General features: G+C 48.0%; 1 protein-coding gene across 3 annotated transcripts in view; it reads left to right on the top strand.

Annotated features, from left to right (window-relative positions):
- The window catches only part of POU2F1 (POU class 2 homeobox 1), a 106,245-nt gene that overhangs the window by 66,683 nt on the left and 18,543 nt on the right, over positions 1-21,019 (top strand). For 2 of the 3 annotated variants that reach the window (XM_040422928.1, XM_040422927.1), the window contains 2 exons: positions 19,742-19,921; positions 20,009-20,135. In XM_040422928.1, coding sequence (XP_040278862.1) covers positions 19,742-19,921; positions 20,009-20,135 — 307 coding nt within the window. Of the gene's footprint in view, positions 1-6,438; positions 6,559-19,741; positions 19,922-20,008; positions 20,136-21,019 lie in introns of all 3 variants that reach the window. The other variant, XM_040422926.1, reaches the window with a different exon arrangement.

The following is a 21,019-nucleotide window of genomic DNA, read 5'->3' as shown; positions in this document are numbered from 1 at the left end:
AAATCTAAAGAAATCCACCCTAATCCCATCCAGGAGAATAAGGTTCCTGGGTGTGGAGCTGGGCTCATCCCTGTTAAGAACCTTCCTCCCTCGGGACAAGGCCACGACTCTAGTGGAAAAGATCCGAGCATTTCAGAGGTCTCGCAGTTGCTCCATCCGGAAGGCTATGAGTCTCCTGGGAAGCCTAACAGCCTGCATCCCTTCGGTTGCCTGGTGCCAAGGCCACACAAGGGTGATCCAGAGTTGGATCCTAGGCATCTGGGACGGGAAGCAGGTAAGTCTGGACAAGACTTTCCGGATCCCGCAGGCCGTAAAAACAGACCTAGACTGGTGGAAAGAAAGAGGAAGACTGCTTGGAGGCCTACAGTGGCAGAACCATCCGGCAGTTCAGGTTATCACGGACGCAAGCCTCGGAGGCTGGGGTGCAAAGATTGGAGATCATCTTCTACAGGGCTCCTGGCCAGCCGAGATACGAGTCAAATCCTCAAACTACAGAGAGCTGTATGCAGTCCTGGAGGCGTTAGTAAGGGGAGAGAGTTTTTTAAAAGGGCAACACCTAAGAGTAATGTCCGACAACACCACAACGGTGGCCTATCTGCGACATCAAGGAGGGACAAGGTCACGGCCTTTGGGTGTGTTAGCAAGAAGAATCTTCTCCTGGGCAGAAGAGAACGTCTTATCTCTCTCCGCCATCCACCTAAAGGGCTGCGAAAATACGATAGCAGATTTCCTGAGCAGGAGGACGATAGATCCAGGAGAATGGTCTCTGAACAGGGACATCTTCCGGAAGATCTCGGAAAGATGGGGCCGTCCGGAGGTAGACTTGTTCGCCTCCAGAAAGAATGCGCAGGTGGAATGCTTCTGCTCCCTAAACCGGGAAGACAGACCCTGGGCAATCGATGCCCTATCGATACACTGGAATTGGAACCTGGCCTACGCCTTCCCCCCAATACCTCTTCTTCCCAGGGTCATCCAGAAACTCCTAGGGGAACCAACTACTCTGATCTTAATAGCCCCTTTGTGGCCGAAGAGGAGTTGGTTCTCCACTCTAAAACAGCTATCGCTGGAGGATCCATGGGAAATCCCTTTCCAGAAAGATGTTCTAGTCCAGGGCCCTCTACTTCATCCAGACCCCGGGATATTCAAACTGTCAGTCTGGATCCTGAGAGCGAGACATTAAGAAACAGGGGTCTTTCAGAAAAAGTGATATCTACCCTAAGGGCCAGTAGGAAAAATGTGACGTCTGCCATCTACCTAAAGATCTGGAAGAGATACTGTTCCTGGTTAGGAGTGGAGAGCCCAGACACCTCCTCCCCTCCCATCAATAGGATCTTGGATTTTCTACAGTGCGGCTTGGAATTGGGCCTAAGACCTAGTACCCTGAAAGTCCAGGTTTCTGCTCTCAGCTCCTTTTATGACTGCAGCCTAGCTAGCCACAGATGGATCAGGAGGTTCTTTAGAGCGGTTTCAAGATTGAGACCCTCTCTGAAATCAAGGGCTCCTACTTGGGACCTTAACATAGTCCTAGAAGGCCTAACAAAACCTCCCTTCGTACCATTATCAGAAATCTCTTTAAAACACCTTTCCCTAAAAACTGCCTTTTTAATTGCTATCACCTCAGCAAGACGTATTGGAGAGATCCAGGCCCTTTCTTGTAGGGAACCCTACCTCCAGATCACCCAAGATCACATCCGTTTAACTCTCGATCCAGGTTTTCTCCCAAAAGTAGTCTCTCCCTTCCATCGGGAACAGGAGATCTTTCTACCTTCCATCCCCAGATCTGAATCTTCAGGGTCTAGTGTTAATTTACATCTCTTAGATGTCAGGGATACAGTGATCCAGTACCTGGATTATACCAGGGATTTTAGGGTTGATGGCAATCTCCTTGTTCAGTTTTCGGGGAAAAATAAGGGAAAGAAACTAGCTAGGTCTTCCATAGCCAGATGGATCAGATCCACCATTGAATATTGTTACAGGTTCCAGAATATACCCAGTCCTGATAATGTTAAGGCCCACTCTACTAGGGCCACTGCCTCCTCTTGGGCTGAGAAAGGAGGAGTCTCGCTTGACCAGATTTGCAAGGCTGCAACCTGGTCAAGCACCAATACCTTTGTAAAACATTACCGTCTTAATCTTCCGGATTCAAATGAAACTCTTTTCGGCCGGAGGGTTTTACAGGCGTTATCCCCACCCTTTTAGTTATCTGTTATGTCTCAAGGTGGGCCGTCATGGTGGATGAAATGGAAAAACCGCAATTAGACTTACCGGTAATTCCGTTTCCTTGAATCCACCATGACGGCCCATACTATTCCCCTTCCCAAAAAAAAAAAAAAAAAGGGGAGATATATGCTTACGAATATATCTTTTCATACTTACGTACTTTAGGATAGATAGGAGTTTAAGGGTATGGATTAATATCCTTTTACTTTTGTTCCACCTTTTCGGGTAATTGTAAAGCACTGAGGAGGTGGAGGGGTGGGGGGTTCTTAAACTCTCTATGTGTTCCTGCCCCTACAGAGGTCAAGGGTCAATCTCAAGGTGGGCCGTCATGGTGGATTCAAGGAAACGGAATTACCGGTAAGTCTAATTGCGGTTTTTCTCTACCCTGAGTTTTCATCATGTCGGTGTGAAGATTCCTTGGATTTGAGGTGTTGCCCATCATTCTGATCCAGTTCTGTTTGGGGACTTGTTCGGTCCCGTTCCCTGTATTTTGCTCGTTGCCCCGCTCCCTTCTCCCGCCAGCACAGATTAGATGCACAATCATGGTGAGCAGGCGCGATACAGCAGAACGTCTGTGCGTTTCCCAGTCCCAATCACTCACATTATGACATGTAAATGGGAGTTTGCGGGCGGAGAGCTCCCCGGAGGAGCGCGCTCATGAGTGGTAATGCTTCTCTCCCAGCCGACAAATCAATTTTATCTCCGGTTTTTATGTATATTCATTGTGACTGCGAGAAATGTCTTCATTAGGCCAAATTACATGGTGCATTTAAGGGGCCCTGGTCTCTGAGGATGAGGCGGCACTTCTCCGCCTCGCAGCCCCTCGCCTTCTCTGAAGTCTCTGTATGAACGCTGGATTGCAGAGTAGTGGTAGTAGAGAATACATGCAGGCTTGGCATGAACAAAGCATGCATGTGTATGGGGGAGCCCAAAGGAATGGCTGTTGGCTCACAAATAGTTAAGGTGTATGGCCACCTTAAAGGGCATCTGTCAGCAGATTTGTACCTGTTGCATGTGAGCTTGGCAGCTGAAGCCATCTGTGTTGCTCCCATGTCCATATCTGCCCACATTGCTGAGAAAAAAATGTCAAATTAATATATGCAAATGAGCCTCTAGGAGCAATGGGGGCGTTGCCATTGCACCTAGATGCTCCACTCTCTCTACAACTTTCATCCCTCTCCACTTTGATTGACAGGTCCAGTTGTGATGACCTTTACACTGCCTGGTCCTGTCAAAGTGGAGAGGAGGTGGCAGTTGCAGAGACTATGGTCTGTGGCAGTTGCAGAGACTACCGTCTGTGGCAGTTGCAGAGACTACCGTCTGTGGCAGTTGCAGAGACTACCGTTTGTGGCAGTTGCAGAGACTACCGTCTGTGGCAGTTGCAGAGACTACCGTTTGCGGCCGTTGCAGAGACTACCGTTTGCGGCAGTTGCAGAGACTACCGTTTGCGGCAGTTGCAGAGACTACCGTTTGCGGCAGTTGCAGAGACTACCGTTTGCGGCAGTTGCAGAGACTACCGTTTGCGGCAGTTGCAGAGACTACCGTTTGCGGCCGTTGCAGAGACTACCGTTTGCGGCCGTTGCAGAGACTACCGTTTGCGGCCGTTGCAGAGACTACCGTTTGCGGCCGTTGCAGAGACTACCGTTTGCGGCCGTTGCAGAGACTACCGTTTGCGGCCGTTGCAGAGACTACCGTTTGCGGCTGTTGCAGAGACTACCGTTTGCGGCCGTTGCAGAGACTACCGTTTGCGGCCGTTGCAGAGACTACCGTTTGCGGCCGTTGCAGAGACTACCGTTTGCGGCCGTTGCAGAGACTACCGTTTGGTCTCTACAGCTTGTTTGGAAACCAATGTGTCTCCATGGTTACAGACTACAAGTAAACCCAGTGTAGTCTGATGCTGCGGTCACATTCCACTTGCTTTGCTTCCTTTTTTGATTGTCTACGTCAGGCATGCTCAACCTGCGGCCCTCCAGCTGTTGTAAAACTACAACTCCCACCATGCCCCGCTGTAGTCTGTTTGAGCATGCTGGTAGTTGTAGTTTTGCAACAGCTGGAGGGCCGCAGGTTGAGCATGCCTGGTCTACGTTATCGTGAGGAGGGTTGGGTGAGTAGTCCAGGACTGTGGGGTCAGAGTACACAGAGTATGTTTGCGGTCTGTCGCCATAACGATGCATTAGTCTGCAGCAGTGCTGTATACACAAAGCTGTCGGATTTATTATGCTTGATGGTTATCAAGTGAGAAGTTTAAAGCGAGCCAGCAGGATCAGTCCTATTAAATCGGGCATACTGCCTGGTAAGGTTGATCCTGCTGGTGGAAACGATACGGGTCTGTTAGTTGCAGCCTTCCGGAGATCATACGTATGTATTTTTAAGGTTTGCAAAATGCGGATCTGCCAAAAATACGGGTGACGCCTGCGTGACGTTCAGACCTATGGATGCAGACGGCACACCGCGTACTGTCCGAATTCTTTGCGGATCGGATGCAGAGCAAAAAGGCTGTTGTGTGAATGGGGCTGTCAACCCCCCCAGTGGCTTAATTTTGTAATTTGAGATAGATGGAGCAATAAGTATACACACCCTGTAAGGAACAGAACGGGGCGCGGTAAGATCTCCTCCTCCCCCCCTGTGCTGCTGCTGCAGAGTTCACACCCGCAACTTCTGGACGGTAAATGTGCGGCAAATGAGCCCCGTGTGAACCCAATCCTGAAGCTGCTCCCTATTGGCATTGTGCATGAGGTCGGTCCGGTGTCTGGATGGAGGGAAGGGGGCGAGCGCTCTGCCGAGACGCACGTTACTGCCGATGGACCCGGAGCGGGAAGTCAGCGTGCTCCCTGTAATGTGATTGCAGCTGAGAAGTCTATTAGTATTAAGTGGCCTTGTCTGTGAGCAGATGGCTGCTTATACAGCCATCAAATACAAATATCATGTCGCCCGCCACCGGGGCATGTCACGCTAACAGCCTCGCCATGCCTCATTCAATTACCCGCACAATGCTAATCCGCTACCTAATTATGATTTGTTTCAGCCCATCATGTAAATAACTCTCGACGAGATAAACACTGGCTGCGGGGCATTGACACGGCATGTGCCGCTTCTCCTGCGCCAAGGGGGGGGGGGGCATACATTATACCGTTACACAGTGACCTGTGATCTACTGTCTGCTGCAGTATATTGCTGGTCCTACATGATGCAACATTCTACAATTTCTCACAACCTCTGCATGCTGTAAGTGAATGGAAACCTCCCTGCGTAGATTGCAGCGTTTTCCGCTTGCCTCGATTTGGACAGAAAGAGTTTTCAGCCTCTGGGATCTGGACAAAGAGCGTTTCCGATTGCTGAGCAATAAAAAAGAAATGAGGAATAGTAACGGAAAGTAACTTGCAGAGCGTTTCATTGTACAGGGATTAATCCTTACCCGAAATAGGAGGGTGTGTAGACTTTTGCAAACATTGTGTTGTCTCACCCCAGCGCATCTCAAATGAATAGTGAAGCGACGATGGGCGCCATCTTGATTAGAAACAACTGATCTGCTTCTGTCATTTTTATTTATTTACTTTTGCAGATCTGTGCGTCTCCATGGTGACAGACTACAAACAAGCCCAGTGTGCGGTCTGATCAGGCAGGAGAGAAGTGATCTATGACTGCAGGGTCAGACTATACATATGGAAACGCATAGATTGGCATTGGAGCTGTGTGCACAAACGGTCCAAACAAATCCGTATCTGATCGGAGGGGGTCCAACACCCGGGACCACCGCTGATCAGCTGTTTTGAGAAGGTAGGGGGTCGTGTCTGGTATCTCGCTCAGCCCCATTCACTTCTATGGGGCTGAGCTGGGCCTAGGCCAGGTGACGCATCAATGCGTTGTCCGGGGCCTAGGAAAAGCTGAGAGAAGGCCGCGTTGCTCACGGGAGCGCTGATGGCTTCTCAAACAGCTGGTTGGCGGGGGTCGCGGATGTCGGACCCCCTGCTGATCAGATACCGATGACCTATCCAGAGGATGGGGCATCAGTATAAAAATCTTGGAAAACCCCTATAATCTGAGAGATTTGTAGGTTTGCGGGGAAAAAAATAATGGTTGCAAAAGTATACATACCCTTTAAGGCGAGCATGCCCGTGTCCGCTGTGTGATGGGAGCGTGTTTTTTTTTTTTTGGCATGAGCGTTGTGGTGGGAGGGCTGCAGCACTTCTCTGAGTAATCAAGGCTTCTATGTTATAGACTAAATTCAAAGAAGAACCTGGGGAGCCTCCTCAAGCGGTCCAGCCTTCGCAGCAACCCTCCTTGCAGGCGGCCATACCCCAGACACAGCTTATGGTGGCCGGTGGACAGATCACTGGGGTAAGCAAACCCGATGCACTGTTGATTTGAGGATTTGAGGCCGGGGCTGCAAGGCAGACTGACGTAAAATCGCAACGTGCAAGCGAAATGTTTATGCCGGCGGTATGGCATTTACGTTGGGGTTTGCATGCAGCAGTGAGTGGTGCCTTATGGCGCCTTTATTTATCAGAGTTTGGCACTTTATATAAATGATGTCACAAGGTGGCGCCGTCGATCATGGGTCACGGCAACAAAGTCTGCCCTGTAGTCCAGCCTTGTGGATGGAAAGAAATGTACTGTGGGGAAGGAATTCTATTGAAGCTGGCAACATAACCCTATAAGAATAATACTATTACTGCCACAGTTTCTAACTGACCATATGGCTGGTGACAGTTGAAGATTTAGACTGAGCGTGTGCGACCACCTGACTGAGGTGGACATGAAATAAAGACAGCAGGTGGCGCCATACAGGTAGATTTTATTGAATAACTCAGAGGCTATACTAAGTTTTTAATTTCATGCATTTACAGAAGTATGTAGAATATTTCTCATGGGACAACCCCTTTAAGTACAAACAGCCCCTGCTCTGGAGGACTCGAGACTTGCATTCACTTGTAATACTGCATTACTCCAGCAGAGGCCGCTGCAGGGAAAACGAGAGACTTCCTGTGGTAATAACATCCCTATGTCAGGGAGTCCAGGAGTCAGACCGCTCCTTTTAAGGGATGAGAGAGGAGTGGTTTTTTTATTTTTTGTTTTTTTCCCCCACCCCTTTAAGGAGGAAAATTGTAGTATAAACCTGATCTATCTGTTCCATCACTTTTCTGTGTTCCTGAAGTGTTTCTTTTGTTTTGTTTTTTTTGTTCTTGACAATTTTTCAGCCATATTTTTTATTTTTTTTCTTCCTGCGATACTGGAATAAGTTCTGTCATCTCCACAGATTGATGCCTGAAATAATTAATATTTCCAGACTTTACAGTCATCTGTTAAGTAGTCGATGCCAAATGTGTGAAATGCGTTGGGTTGCAATCTGTCAATGTGCAATGCAAAATTGGAAAGAAAGTGAGGGGGGGGGGGGGGGGACTTGACTGTTCTGGGATGTGGAGGTTAACCCATTATCAGTCTGATTTCTGGGGCTGGCGGACGGATGATTTTTGCGGAGGGTTTAGGGTGATGCCGGCGTACAGGATTCATTGGTCACTTTCTAGAAAGAGCAGTGCATTGTGGGTACAATCGGGGCCACATGTCTGACAGCAGGTGGAGTTGGGCTGCTGTCTGTTTCCAAGGGTAACCAACCAGCGACCGGTCCTGGGCAGGAGAATAGGGATTAGACTTTGCTCTGCTGAGGGACGGAGCTGTCTGAGTAGACCTGAGCCGTCACCCTGGGGATCAAGGAGAGGCACGGAAGTACTCGTAAGACATGTGTCCGTGATGACGATTTCATATACGTGCGTGCGAAATCCTACAGCCCCATCCTTCTTTGCCACAAATGCTCTCGTTAGGGACACGCCCATACACATTGGGTGGGCAAGTGGTCTCACTGTAAGGGCTCGTTCACACGACCATATGGCTTTTTCAGTGTTTTGCGGGCCGTTTTTCCTTTCAGTAGTGTTTCCGGTTCCTTTCCGTATGGCATATACAGTATACATAGAATTACATAGAAAAAATTTGGGGTAGGCATAAATCTATTTTTAATAGATGGTTCCGCAAAAACGGAACAGATACGAAAGAAATACGGAGTACATTCCGTATGTGTTTTTTTTTTTTTTTTGCGGACCCATTGACTTGAATGGAGCCACGGAACGTGATTTGCGGGCAAAAATAGGACATGTTCTATCTTTGAACGGAATGGAAATACGGAAACAGAATGCATACGGAGTACATTACGTTTTTTTGCGGAACCATTGAAATGAATGGTTCCGTATACGGAACTCAAAAAACGTTTGTGTGAACGACCCCTAAGGCCTCACGCACACGAACATATTTTCTTTCCGTGTTTTTTTTGGGTTTTTTTGCCATTCATTTCAATGGGTCCGCAAAAAGTTACTCCGTGTGCATTCGGCTTCCGTATTTCCGTTCCACAAAAAAAATAGAACATGTCCTATTAAGGTATTCACACGTCCGCAATTTTGCGGAACAGGTGCGGACCCTTTCATTTTCACGGTCGTGTGCATGAGGCCTAAGGCTTCTTCAGCCTTACAAACTGTTACTAAGGCCTCATGCACACGACCGTGCCGTTTTTTTGCGGGCCGCAAAAAAAAAAACGGAAGCCGCCAGTGTGCCTTCCGCAATTTGCGGAACGGGCGGCCCATTGTAGAAATGACAAGAATAGGACAGGTTCTATTATTTTTTTTTTTTACGGAGCAACGGATGCGGACAGCACACAGAATGCTGTCCGCATCTTTTGTGGCCCCATTGAAGTGAATGGGTCTGCACCCGAGCCGCAAAAAATGCGGCTCGGATGCGGACCACAAAAACGGTCGTGTGCATGAGGCCTAAAGAGAGAGGAGATATAGCGAATGATGGCGGCTTCCGAACGAGGACTTAAAACGCGTCCAGTGCACAGAAAGGATCATCGTCTCACTGTGTGGCTGATCTGCGGCTTCTGCAGGTTTTCATAATTCCTCCCTGTTCGAAGCTTGAAGTGGTGGATCGGGGAAGAAAGGTGCCGCGTTCTGCGCCCTCCTCGCTCCGCGTTCTGCCTATTCATCCGCAATGAGATTACTGACAATCTCACACGTTGATGGGAGCCGCCGCCGCCGCAGCATTATTATACAATTGTAGCTGATAAGTGTCAATGAGCTCGCTGCGTGTGGCTGGGGGCGAGCGGCGGGGGTGCCATTGTGGAGGAGAGGTGTGTTAGATGCGTGCCGAAAGAGCCGCCGCTCTTTAGTACAGCGCGTTTCTTCTCTTCTGTTCGGAAATTTTCAGCTATGTAGAATAAAAGCATACCTGTCGTGTGCAAGCCGGAGCGCGACACGTTCTTACGGGGTGCGCGCCATTCCGCAACCTTTCTATTGCTGTACTGTATCTACAATAGAACAACTCTACAAATAACCTCGATTAATAACAGGCTTCTATTATTTTGTGTATTCAGCCCCTGTGCAGACCAATGCGTCTCCACATACATGATATTGGGGGGGGGGGGGAGTAAAGGAAAACTGGCTTAAGTTGCCGAAGAAAATAGAAAATAAAAAGTGGAATCTGATCGGTTGCTATCGGCAACTAAGCCAGTTTTCCTTTATTCCAGTTTTGATAACTCTTCCCCCCCATGTGTCTGATCTCCACTTCAACCTTCAGGGTTGCAGGATCAGACTACGCAGGGTTTGTTTGTAGTCTGTAACCATGGAGACCATGCAGAGAAGCAGTGGACACTTTGTATTAAAAAAAAAAAAAAGTCTGTATAAAGTATTTTTTATTTTATTTTTTATGAAGACTATATACTATTTTTTTATTTGGGGTATATTGGAGCAATAAACAAAGCATGGTTGCGAAAGTTTACCCATCCGACCACGTAATGTGGTCCCTATTGGCGCTCGCAGATATCTGGACACAAACACTGACGGGCAAAGCGGTGGATCTAGTCCTAGAGCGAGGTTTGTGGTGTCCTGTCCTCGTCATCTCGTAGAGGCCAAATATCCCAAGGTTGTGTCGTCCTGTCCTCGCCTTTTGGCCATGGTTACGGAATAATTGGGAAATCATGGCGGTTATCTCCAGCAATTCCGTCTACAAAGGAACTTCTCCATTTCTCTATTTCATGTGGCCACATTTTCAAGAGTTTGAGTTTTTCGATACTGGGCTCCAAATTCCCTGATTAAGTGCTCTCTGCTGCACTAGGGGGAGCCTAGAAGCTTATTTCCTGCAATGTATACATTCAATAATAAAAACGTATGCAGTGAGCTCCCTCTAGTGGTGGCTGCAGGCAACAAGAAATGTGTATTTTATAAAGGGCTTATCCAACACCTAAAGATTCTTTCTTGACTGACTTTATCAATCTCTCTATACTGGCCTTCAGCGATGACGTCCCGATAGTGACATGTGACCTGTCAACACCAGTGATTGGTTGCAGCAGTCACATGTCTGTGGAGGTTGGGCTACAGAGGTTTAGAGGCCTGGAAGAGGTGGGTAAAGTGGTTGACAGGCCCTGACCATGGCTGCACCACACTAAATATCAGAGTGCCCTTTAAGACTGGTTTAAAAAGTCGCAGCTGAAGTCACTTCATGCTTTTTTATTTTTTATATTTTTTTATATATATATTTTTTGTTTAATCCGCCTGAACCCCAGACCTGTAATTTCGTCGTCGTTTCCCACCGCCTGATCCGACGTGAACCCCCGGCACCGGCAGAAGGTAACAATCTGCGGCCTCCGGCATGCTGTTTTCTTCACACTGACATTTTTGTATGTTATGAAAAATCATACAGATTTTCCCCGCTCTTCAGCGTCGCTCTCGTCTCTCAAGAACGTAAGAACTGAAATGACTGGGAGACGCGAGCTCCGCTACAAACCCGGCGTTTTCTGATTTATTCTCCGAGATTCTGCACCTAGCTTTTATTCTGGTCCCATTTACAAAGCGGTCTGCATGAGACCCGAGTCTTAAAGGGACCGTCCATTCAAAAGTAAGAAATCAGTGGCCTGGATCTCTTACCTTCACCGGGGGTTTGTACATCTGAGCTCGCAGTTACAGTATGGTTTCACTCCTCCAAGTCTTTATTGATTTGTTATCGGAAAGATGCGTTTTTTCATGTTTTTTTTTTTTGTTTTTTTTGCATCTGTCAGTCATCTGAATGTAGAAATGTCCAAATTGTAGCAAATTATGAAATAATATAGGTGATTAGTGGGGTTCAATATGTTTCTGGAGCAAACTAGGGACTCTTCAGAGGTAAGATGGCGAGCAGTCGCCCACCTAAGCTGTTGCGTCACACTGCACCCGATGTGTCCACCCATTGCACCAAAAAGTTAGAAAGTGAGAGCTTAGAACTGAAGTATTCGAGTAAAGGAATTTACGGATTTCAGATCGTAAGCCCAGTGATCATGGGTCGTCCGTAAAGTTTCTGTGATCGCAAGGGGTCCTTTTTAAGAACTGAAGGAGAGCAGCAGCACAGCTTCACCCTAGATGGGAGATATGTCGGGAGTAGTCCCCAACCTATAACTCTGATACGCCACCGCAAAGTCATTGACCACGTGATATTGTGTTCAGTCCCTTTTTGGTATCCAGAATAAGCGGATGACGTCCAACAGCTTGGACCTCCAGCAATCCACTGCAATCAGCAGGAAGGAACCTGGCACCAAGTCTTCAGTTCTCCAACAGCGCCACCACCGGCGAAAGGGAGTATTGCATGGCGCCCATTGAAAGCTAGCTCCTCCAGAGAGAGGCGCTGGAGGTTGGCTCAGAAGGGTGGTTTTGTGATAAAGGAGCCTCCACCGTTGGTTTCCTCTGTGACCAGGTTCTAGCGGATGATCTGCTCAAACACTATAGCGATGGGTCCCTCGTTGGTCGTACGTGGGAAGGTTGAGCTGATCTGATGAGGTCACGCCCTATGTATGTGATGTCATCTATGGGTGATGTCCACACCGTGGATCTACCTAAATCCAGAACGTTTTACAGGACCAGCAATGCGGATAGGAGGGAATCTCATCTGTGCTACGAAAAAATAATCGGCGTTTTTAAATTGACCTACGGGGCGGATTTATAGTTCACAAGGTGTGAATGCCGCATATTTCACCCTTTACCATCCAGAGGATGAAATTTGCTGTAAAATATGTCTGAAGAAATCCACTCGGCTGCCCCAGAATGTATTTCCCAGGGATTTTCATGCTTTGTGTGAATTCATCCGCTCCACAATTAATTTTGGGAATGGCGAGAGGTCAGAGGCTCGCGGCGCCTCATCACCTGCAGGAATATGACCTGGGTCTATCAGCAATTTACAGCGATGGAGACCTCAGCGCAAGTAATCTGCCTACATCCCTGGTTGGGGCCGTCCTCTGCTGGACCCCAATGGAATGTGGCCCCTTCACCCACCATTGCCTTGTCAGTGAATGGAAACATTCTTGATCATGTCCAACTTCTACCAATGTGTGAATTGTAGGACGTGGCGGATTTGCTGCAACTTTTGTACCATATTCGTGGCCAGAGGGGGAATGAGAAGCCTCAGGGCCCCCGGGCAAAATAAATCAAGGGCCCCCTTACAGGCCCCACCCATGTGCTGCTGCAAGCCCCACCCACGTGTACAGGACCGGGCCCCTCCTGAGTCCTATCCTATACAGGTAAGTATTACGTTTCGTGACTAGGATGGCTTCACCCCAAAAAGGAGGACATTCTAGGCCACACCCTCAACCTGATAAACCACGCCCCTCTCCCAGTAAGTGCCCGGCAAAAGAAAAAAAATACGTCACTATAGCGCTTTTGCTTTACTGTACTCTGCGGGATGGAAAAGCGCTGTATTATTAACCCAGTTCAGCAGTCCTGAGTCCCCCATTCACAGTCGTTATTAACCCCTTTCACTAGTCCCCTCTTCAGTGAAGAGGGGACTGCTGAAGGGGTTAATAAATACTGTGAACAGGGGACATTTGAAAGGGGTTAATAATTACTGTGAAGGGCCTTCAATAGTTATTAACCCCTTTCAGCAGTCCCCCATTCACAGTATTTATTAACCACTTCAGCAATCCCCCATTCACAGTATTTATTAACCCCTTCAGCAGTCCCCCCTTCACTGAAGAGGGGACTAGTGAAAGGGGTTAATAAATACTGTGAAGGGCCTTCAGGAGTTATTAACCCCTTTCAACAGTCCTTCATTCACACTGGTATTTATCAGACTTTTTTATAACTTATTTTTCTCCCCTTTTCACCCCGGCCCTGCCACAGCCCACAGCAACAGCAGCGCCACCAGCCCAGCACAGTCTTTCAATTTCTTTCAGACCAGACACTGCTGAGACGTAAAGCTGCCTAGGCTACCACTTAACCCAAAACCACTACCTCAGCGAACTCTGTGCCCACGCTCCTCAGAGTTCCCTTCCTTCTCCTGCGAATCCTGCAGCGCCAATGAGTGCGCGAACAGCGCTGCGGTGTGTGTGTGTGACGTCAGTGCGGTGCAGAAGGAACACAGTGACCAGGGGCGTAACTAGAAGTGACTGGGCCCCACAGCAAATATTTGTAAGGGCCCCTCCAGCGCGCTTCGTACCTCCCTCCTCCTGTGTGAACCCCACTCCTTTGGCACAGTGTAGCGGTATACTGTATATTGTGCGGCACAGTGTAGAGGTGTACTCTATATTGTGGGGCACAGTGTAGAGGTGTACTCTATATTGTGGGGCACAGTGTAGAGGTATACTGTATATTGTGTGGCACAGTGTAGAGGTATACTGTATATTGTGTGGCACAGTGTAGAGGTATACTGTATATTGTGTGGCACAGTGTAGAGGTATACTGTATATTGTGTGGCACAGTGTAGCGGTATACTGTATATTGTGTGGCACAGTGTAGCGGTATACTGTATATTGTGTGGCACAGTGTAGCGGTATACTGTATATTGTGTGGCACAGTGTAGAGGTATACTGTATATTGTGTGGCACAGTGTAGAGGTATACTGTATATTGTGTGGCACAGTGTAGAGATATACTGTATATTGTGTGGCACAGTGTAGAGGTATACTGTATATTGTGTGGCACAGTGTAGAGGTATACTGTATATTGTGGGGCACAGTGTAGAGGTATACTGTATATTGTGGGGCACAGTGTAGAGGTATACTGTATATTGTGGGGCACAGTGTAGAGGTATACTGTATATTGTGGGGCACAGTGTAGAGGTATACTGTATATTGTGGGGCACAGTGTAGAGGTATACTGTATATTGTGGGGCACAGTGTAGAGGTATACTGTATATTGTGGGCACAGTGTAGAGGTGTACTGTATATTGTGGGGCACAGTGTAGAGGTATACTGTATATTGTGGGGCACAGTGTAGAGGTATACTGTATATTGTGTGGCACAGTGTAGAGGTATACTGTATATTGTGTGGCACAGTGTAGAGGTATACTGTATATTGTGTGGCACAGTGTAGAGGTATACTGTATATTGTGTGGCACAGTGTAGAGGTATACTGTATATTGTGGGGCACAGTGTAGAGGTATACTGTATATTGTGGAGCACAGTGTAGAGGTATACTGTATATTGTGTGGCACAGTGTAGAGGTATACTGTGTATTGTGGGGCACAGTGTAGAGGTATACTGTATATTGTGTGGCACAGTGTAGAAGTATACTGTATATTGTGGGGCACAGTGTAGCGAAATACTGTATATTGTGTGGCACAGTGTAGGCTATATGTGTATAACAAACATATTTCACATGAAAACTTACAATTACTTGGCTTGGCCCTTGGGGATCTCGGACACCACTAACACTTTGGCCGGGGGCTCGGCGGAGCTGATGTTGTGTTTATCCTAATGAGAAAGATTTCATAATAAGGATTTGGAGAAGGGGCAGAGGGATAGCAGAGCAGGGGGAGGCTGGTGCTGCTACTAGGGGCCCCACAGCAAATATTTGTAAGGGCCCCTCCAGCGCGCTTCGTACCTCCCTCCTCCTGTGTGAACCCCACTCCTTTGGCACAGTGTAGCGGTATACTGTATATTGTGCGGCACAGTGTAGCGGTATACTGTATATTGTGTGGCACAGTGTAGAGGTATACTGTATATTGTGGGGCACAGTGTAGAGGTGTACTGTATATTGTGGGGCACAGTGTAGAGGTATACTGTATATTGTGTGGCACAGTGTAGAGGTATACTGTATATTGTGGGGCACAGTGTAGAGGTATACTGTATATTGTGGGGCACAGTGTAGAGGTATACTGTATATTGTGTGGCACAGTGTAGAGGTATACTGTATATTGTGGGGCACAGTGTAGAGGTGTACTGTATATTGTGTGGCACAGTGTAGAGGTATACTGTATATTGTGGGGCACAGTGTAGAGGTGTACTGTATATTGTGTGGCACAGTGTAGAGGTATACTGTATATTGTGGGGCACAGTATAGAGGTATACTGTATATTGTGGGGCACAGTGTAGAGGTATACTGTATATTGTGTGGCACAGTGTAGAGGTATACTGTATATTGTGTGGCACAGTGTAGAGGTATACTGTATATTGTGGGGCACAGTGTAGAGGTGTACTCTATATTGTGGGGCACAGTGTAGAGGTATACTGTATATTGTGTGGCACAGTGTAGCGGTATACTGTATATTGTGTGGCACAGTGTAGAGGTATACTGTATATTGTGGGGCACAGTGTAGCGGTATACTGTACATTGTGGGGCACAGTGTAGAGGTATACTGTATATTGTGTGGCACAGTGTAGCGGTATACTGTACATTGTGTGGCACAGTGTAGAGGTATACTGTATATTGTGGGGCACAGTGTAGAGGTATACTGTATATTGTGTGGCACAGTGTAGAGGTATACTGTATATTGTGCGGCACAGTGTAGAGGTATACTGTATATTGTGTGGCACAGTGTAGAGGTATACTGTATATTGTGTGGCACAGTGTAGAGGTATACTGTATATTGTGGGGCACAGTGTAGAGGTATACTGTATATTGTGTGGCACAGTGTAGCGGTATACTGTATATTGTGGAGCACAGTGTAGAGGTATACTGTATATTGTGTGGCACAGTGTAGAGGTATACTGTATATTGTGGGGCACAGTGTAGAGGTATACTGTATATTGTGGGGCACAGTGTAGAGGTATACTGTATATTGTGTGGCACAGTGTAGCGGTATACTGTATATTGTGCGGCACAGTGTATGCTATATGTGTATAACATAAACATATTCCACATGAAAACTTACAGTTACTTGGCTTGGCCCTTGGGGATCTCGGACACCACTAACACTTTGGCCGGGGGCTCGGTGGAGCTGATGTTGTGTTTATCCTAATGAGAAAGATTTCATAATAAGGATTTGGAGAAGGGGCAGAGGGATAGCAGAGCAGGGGGAGGCTGGTGCTGCTACTAGGGGCTCATAACATGGGGGAGTAATAAAGCCCACCATAATGCCCCCCCAGTAGAAATAATTCTCCTTTTAATGTGACAGTGCAAAAAATACCCCCTTGTAATGCCCCCAGTTGAGCTAATGTCCCCATAATGTCCCAGTATAAAATACCCCTATATAGTGCTCCTCTCCCCCCTTCCTGCTAGTGCCCCCCCATAATGTACCAGTATAAAATGCCCCATATATAGTGCCCCAGTAGATGCCCATTAGTGTCCGGCCTCTGATAGGCTGCCGGCCTAGTGTCCCCCATAATGCCCCCCAATAATGTGCCAGTAAGTGTCCCCATAGATGCCCCCCCATCATGTGCCAGTATCAAGTGCCTCTCTCCTCCCCCCCACATGTCCCAGTATCGTAGTGCCATCTCCCCCCCCAATGTGCCAGTATCAAGTGCCTCTCTCCTTCCCCCATGGCAGTAACAGTCGGGTATTAAAAAAATAAAATAAACACTTATACTTACCTCCATGTCAGCGATGCGATGCAGCCTCAAGTGCCTCTCTCCTCCCCCCCCCCCATGTCCCAGTATCATAGTGCCATCTCCCTCCCCCCCCCCCCCCCAAAAAAAAGTGCCAATATCAAGTGCCTCTCTGCCCCCCCCCCCCATGTGCCAGTATCGGGTGCCAACCCCCCCTCAAGTGCCAACCCCCCCATACCACATGTCAGTATCAAGTGCCTCTCTCCCCCCTCCCCCCATGTGCCAGTATCAGGTGCCAACCCCCCTCCCCCCATGTGCCAGTATCAAGTGCCTCCCACTCCCCCCATGGCAGTAACAGTCGGGTATTAAAAAAATAAAATAAACACTTATACTTACCTCCATGTCAGCGATGCGATGCAGCCTCTTCCTGTGTCCCGCCCTGTATGTCCATATATGGAGTCAGTGTTTGTATTTCAGAAAAGTTTCTGCTGGGATTCGAACCCACGACATTCTGTATCAGAGGCAAAGCACTTAACCACACAGCCATAAGAGCTGCCTTACCACTGATTGAAAAAATATGAGACTTCTACTGTTATAGCTGGCTAAGTGTACATCTATACACATTACAGCTACCCCAACACACCCAGCACTGCTATATCTCTATATGACAGCTGTCCCAGCACACCCAGCTCTGCTACATCTATATATCTCTAAGTATTGCTATACAGTAGATAGATATAGCAAAGCTGAGTGTGCTGGGTCAGCTGTCATGTGTATAGATGTAGCAGAGCTGGGTGTGTTTGGGCAGCTGTCATGTGTATAGATGTAGCAGAGCTGGGTTTGCTGGGGCAGCTGTCATATATATAGAGATATAGTAGAGCTGAGTGTGCTGGTGCAGCTGTCATGTGTATTAGATGTAGCAGAGCTGGGTGTGCTGGGGCAGCTATCATATATAGAGATATAGCAGAGCTCAGTGTGCTGAGACAGCTGTCATATAGAGATATAGCAGTGCTGGGTGTGTTGGGGGCAGCTGTCATGTGTATAGATGTACACTTAGCCAGCTATAACAGTAGAAGTCAATCAGTGGCAAGGCAGCCCTTATGGCTGTGTGGGTAAATGCTTTGCCTCTGATACATGAAGGTTGTGGGTTCAAATCCCAGACACATCAGGAGACAGATCACATTAGCGACCACGTCCGAAGTGCCCGACCGCTCAGTCTGCCCCTGCTCGTGGCTGGGACTGATATTCCCAGCGTATTCTGCTGCTCAAATACAGATTTTCCAGTTCTATGTATAGAGGTGAAACCCGCCGTCGTTCCACAGCAAGATCAGCAAATGTGCGACGGAAACGTTCAGCCGCGGGTGGACCTACCTGGACTCTTATTTCTGCCCCTAGTAATGAGCCATGCAGCTATGGCAGCGGGACAGGTTCTCAGCCTTCAATATAAGACGCTGTTCACACGTGGTGTAAAACCTGCTCATTTCTTGTGGAAATTGACTCAATATAATCTTATAGGGGGAAAAAATGTGCAACTCATGGGGGACATTTGCTAAGCATTTTGCAACAGAACTATGGTGTAAAATGCGCCAAAAAGAATGGCATTTTGATTTGCGCCAAATAGATCAACAGTCGTCTTGACCATAAAGCATGCATCACGCCAGGAATGTTATAAATGTCAAAGTGGGCGGGGCTCTAAAATTGGCGCATATTACGTCTCCTCTATCATCCCTCTCATTGGCAGAAATGGCTCAAATTGTTGCGGACAATTAAGCCGGCTCATGTGGTGGTGGGTTGTGTAAAAAGTCTCATTTATGGCAGAAAGATGCCACTTTTTGTCAAAAAGTTGCATCCGTGAAAAGAAAACCAACTCGTCGTGGGAACAAGTGACAGGTAAGTATTACAACAGGAGGCCTTTATTTATTTTTCTAATATAAATGAGCGTAACTGCGTTCAACAAAAACAATAACGTTCCGAGTCAAAGACAAAAGCCGCAATTTACCAGTGGAAATATCGCAAATATGCTTCAAAAGTCGCAAGCGCAGTCTGGCGGGGTTGGCTGACATGGTCCCCATGCTGTACAATTCCAGGCGCACTTTTCCTACTTTCCGCTGCTGCTCTGGATGAGCTGTGGAGTTTGGATGCAGAATTTCTTCATAGACGTCAATGCACTAAAATCCGCAACTCGAATCTGAAAATCTGCAGCTAAAACTGCAAAAAAAAGACTTTCTTTAAAAACCGACTCCAGTGCTGATATTGTGGAGTATTTTTTGCAGTAGACGCTGTAGTTCTAGTATAAGGGCTCATGCCCACAACTGTTGCCCCGCATGCGGTGGGTACGCAATACACTGGGCACCGGCCGTGTGCATTCCGCATCACGGATGCAGTCCCATTCGCTTGAATGGGTCCGCAAATCCTGAGATGCGGTGCGGAACGGGAGCACTACGGAGTGCTTCCGTGGGGTTCCGTTCCGTGCTTCCATTCCGAAAAAAGTAGTGCTTGCACTACTTTTTTGCGGTGCGGAACGTCTGATGCCCATCAAGTGAATGGGTCCGCGATCCGCATGCGGCTGCACCACGGTCGTGCCCGTGCATTGCGGCCCGCAATTTGTGGTCCGCAGCACGGGCACTGAGCGCTTACGCTCGTGGATATGAGCCCTAACTCTGAGACTGCCCTGACATGCTGGGGGTTGTAGTTCTGCTGTCTCCTTCCGTTACATAGTCTTAGTGCACTGATGACTTTCTTCTTCCTTTTTTTGCAGTTAACACTGACGCCGACTCAGCAACAGTTGCTCCTACAACAGGCGCAGGCACAGCTGCTGGCAGCCGCCGTACAGCACTCCGCAAGCCAGCAGCACAGCGCCGCTGGCGCCACCATCTCAGCCTCTGCTGCTACCCCAGTGACACAGATACCTTTCCACCAGCCACTACAGATTGCATCGGTCAGTGCGCGCCATATTGTCTTGTGTTGTATGAAGGTCATGGGGAAAAATGCATCTGATCCCGGGATTTGTCTTTTTTTTCTCTAGGATCTGCAACAGTTACAGCAATTTCAGCAGCAAAATCTTAACCTGCAGCAATTTGTACTGGTGCATCCGACGACCAACCTGCCGCAAGCGCAATTCATCATCTCACAGACGCCACAGGGGCAACAAGGTGCCAGCGTGTTCTGTATTTGTATATTGCAAGGGGAAATGGCGAAATGTGTCCCACTGCAGCCGGAGTCTGCTGCTTTGCTGTTCACTCTCAGGCTGCTGCACCTTGTGTGTCCTGCTGGTTCAGGGTTAAATGGAATTGAGCAGTTGCCCAAAACAGGCAGTCGGGTTACAGCTCTCATTAAGACGCCATGATGTGATTGCTTGCTTTGACCAACTGCTCTAATTTTACTGTACAAGACTTTTCAGGACCCAGCGAGTCTTGCAGACCTGCCCTAATTATACAGATCTGTAGGAGGAAGTTTGTAATATACTGTAATATACTTGCCATCCCGAAGTTGCATGGATCGTTCATTCAAGAACCAGATCAGATGCGGCGATTCCGGCTTCGGCTGACGTCACATCCTTTACCAGGTTTCCATTCTGGGCTACGGACAGGATGGACAGGACCAGAACTATTCCTCTTTCTGGCGCATGAGCAATACTCCTAAATCCACCTCGTCTGCACGTGCGCCAGGGAGAGGAATCGTTCCAGCCCCGTCCACATCGAAAGTGACGTCCCGTCCAAATCCCAGGCTGGAAACCTGCTGTCGGCAGATGCTTACGGACATTTCAGAGGAGGAGCATCACTTGACCAGATTTCTTGGAGGCCGATCCGTGGAACTTCAGAACAGTAATGAATTGTTTACACATGCTGACTGACCGAGCAATGATTGGAACGGTTCCTTCCCGATAATTGCCTGCTCGTCAGAAGAGGTGAAGGCTGCATTTACATGGAGCAGTCCCCTCCACTGTATTGCTGCAGCAATCGCTTGTCCCCACACATATCTATTGTTTCTGGGCAGCAGATCGCCGTTTCCATAGCGCAATCTACTGTGCAGGAAT

The sequence above is a fragment of the Bufo bufo genome, chromosome 3 (assembly GCF_905171765.1).
Source record: "Bufo bufo chromosome 3, aBufBuf1.1, whole genome shotgun sequence".
NCBI lineage: Eukaryota > Metazoa > Chordata > Amphibia > Anura > Bufonidae > Bufo > Bufo bufo.
This window is presented reverse-complemented; position numbering and strand designations above follow the sequence as displayed.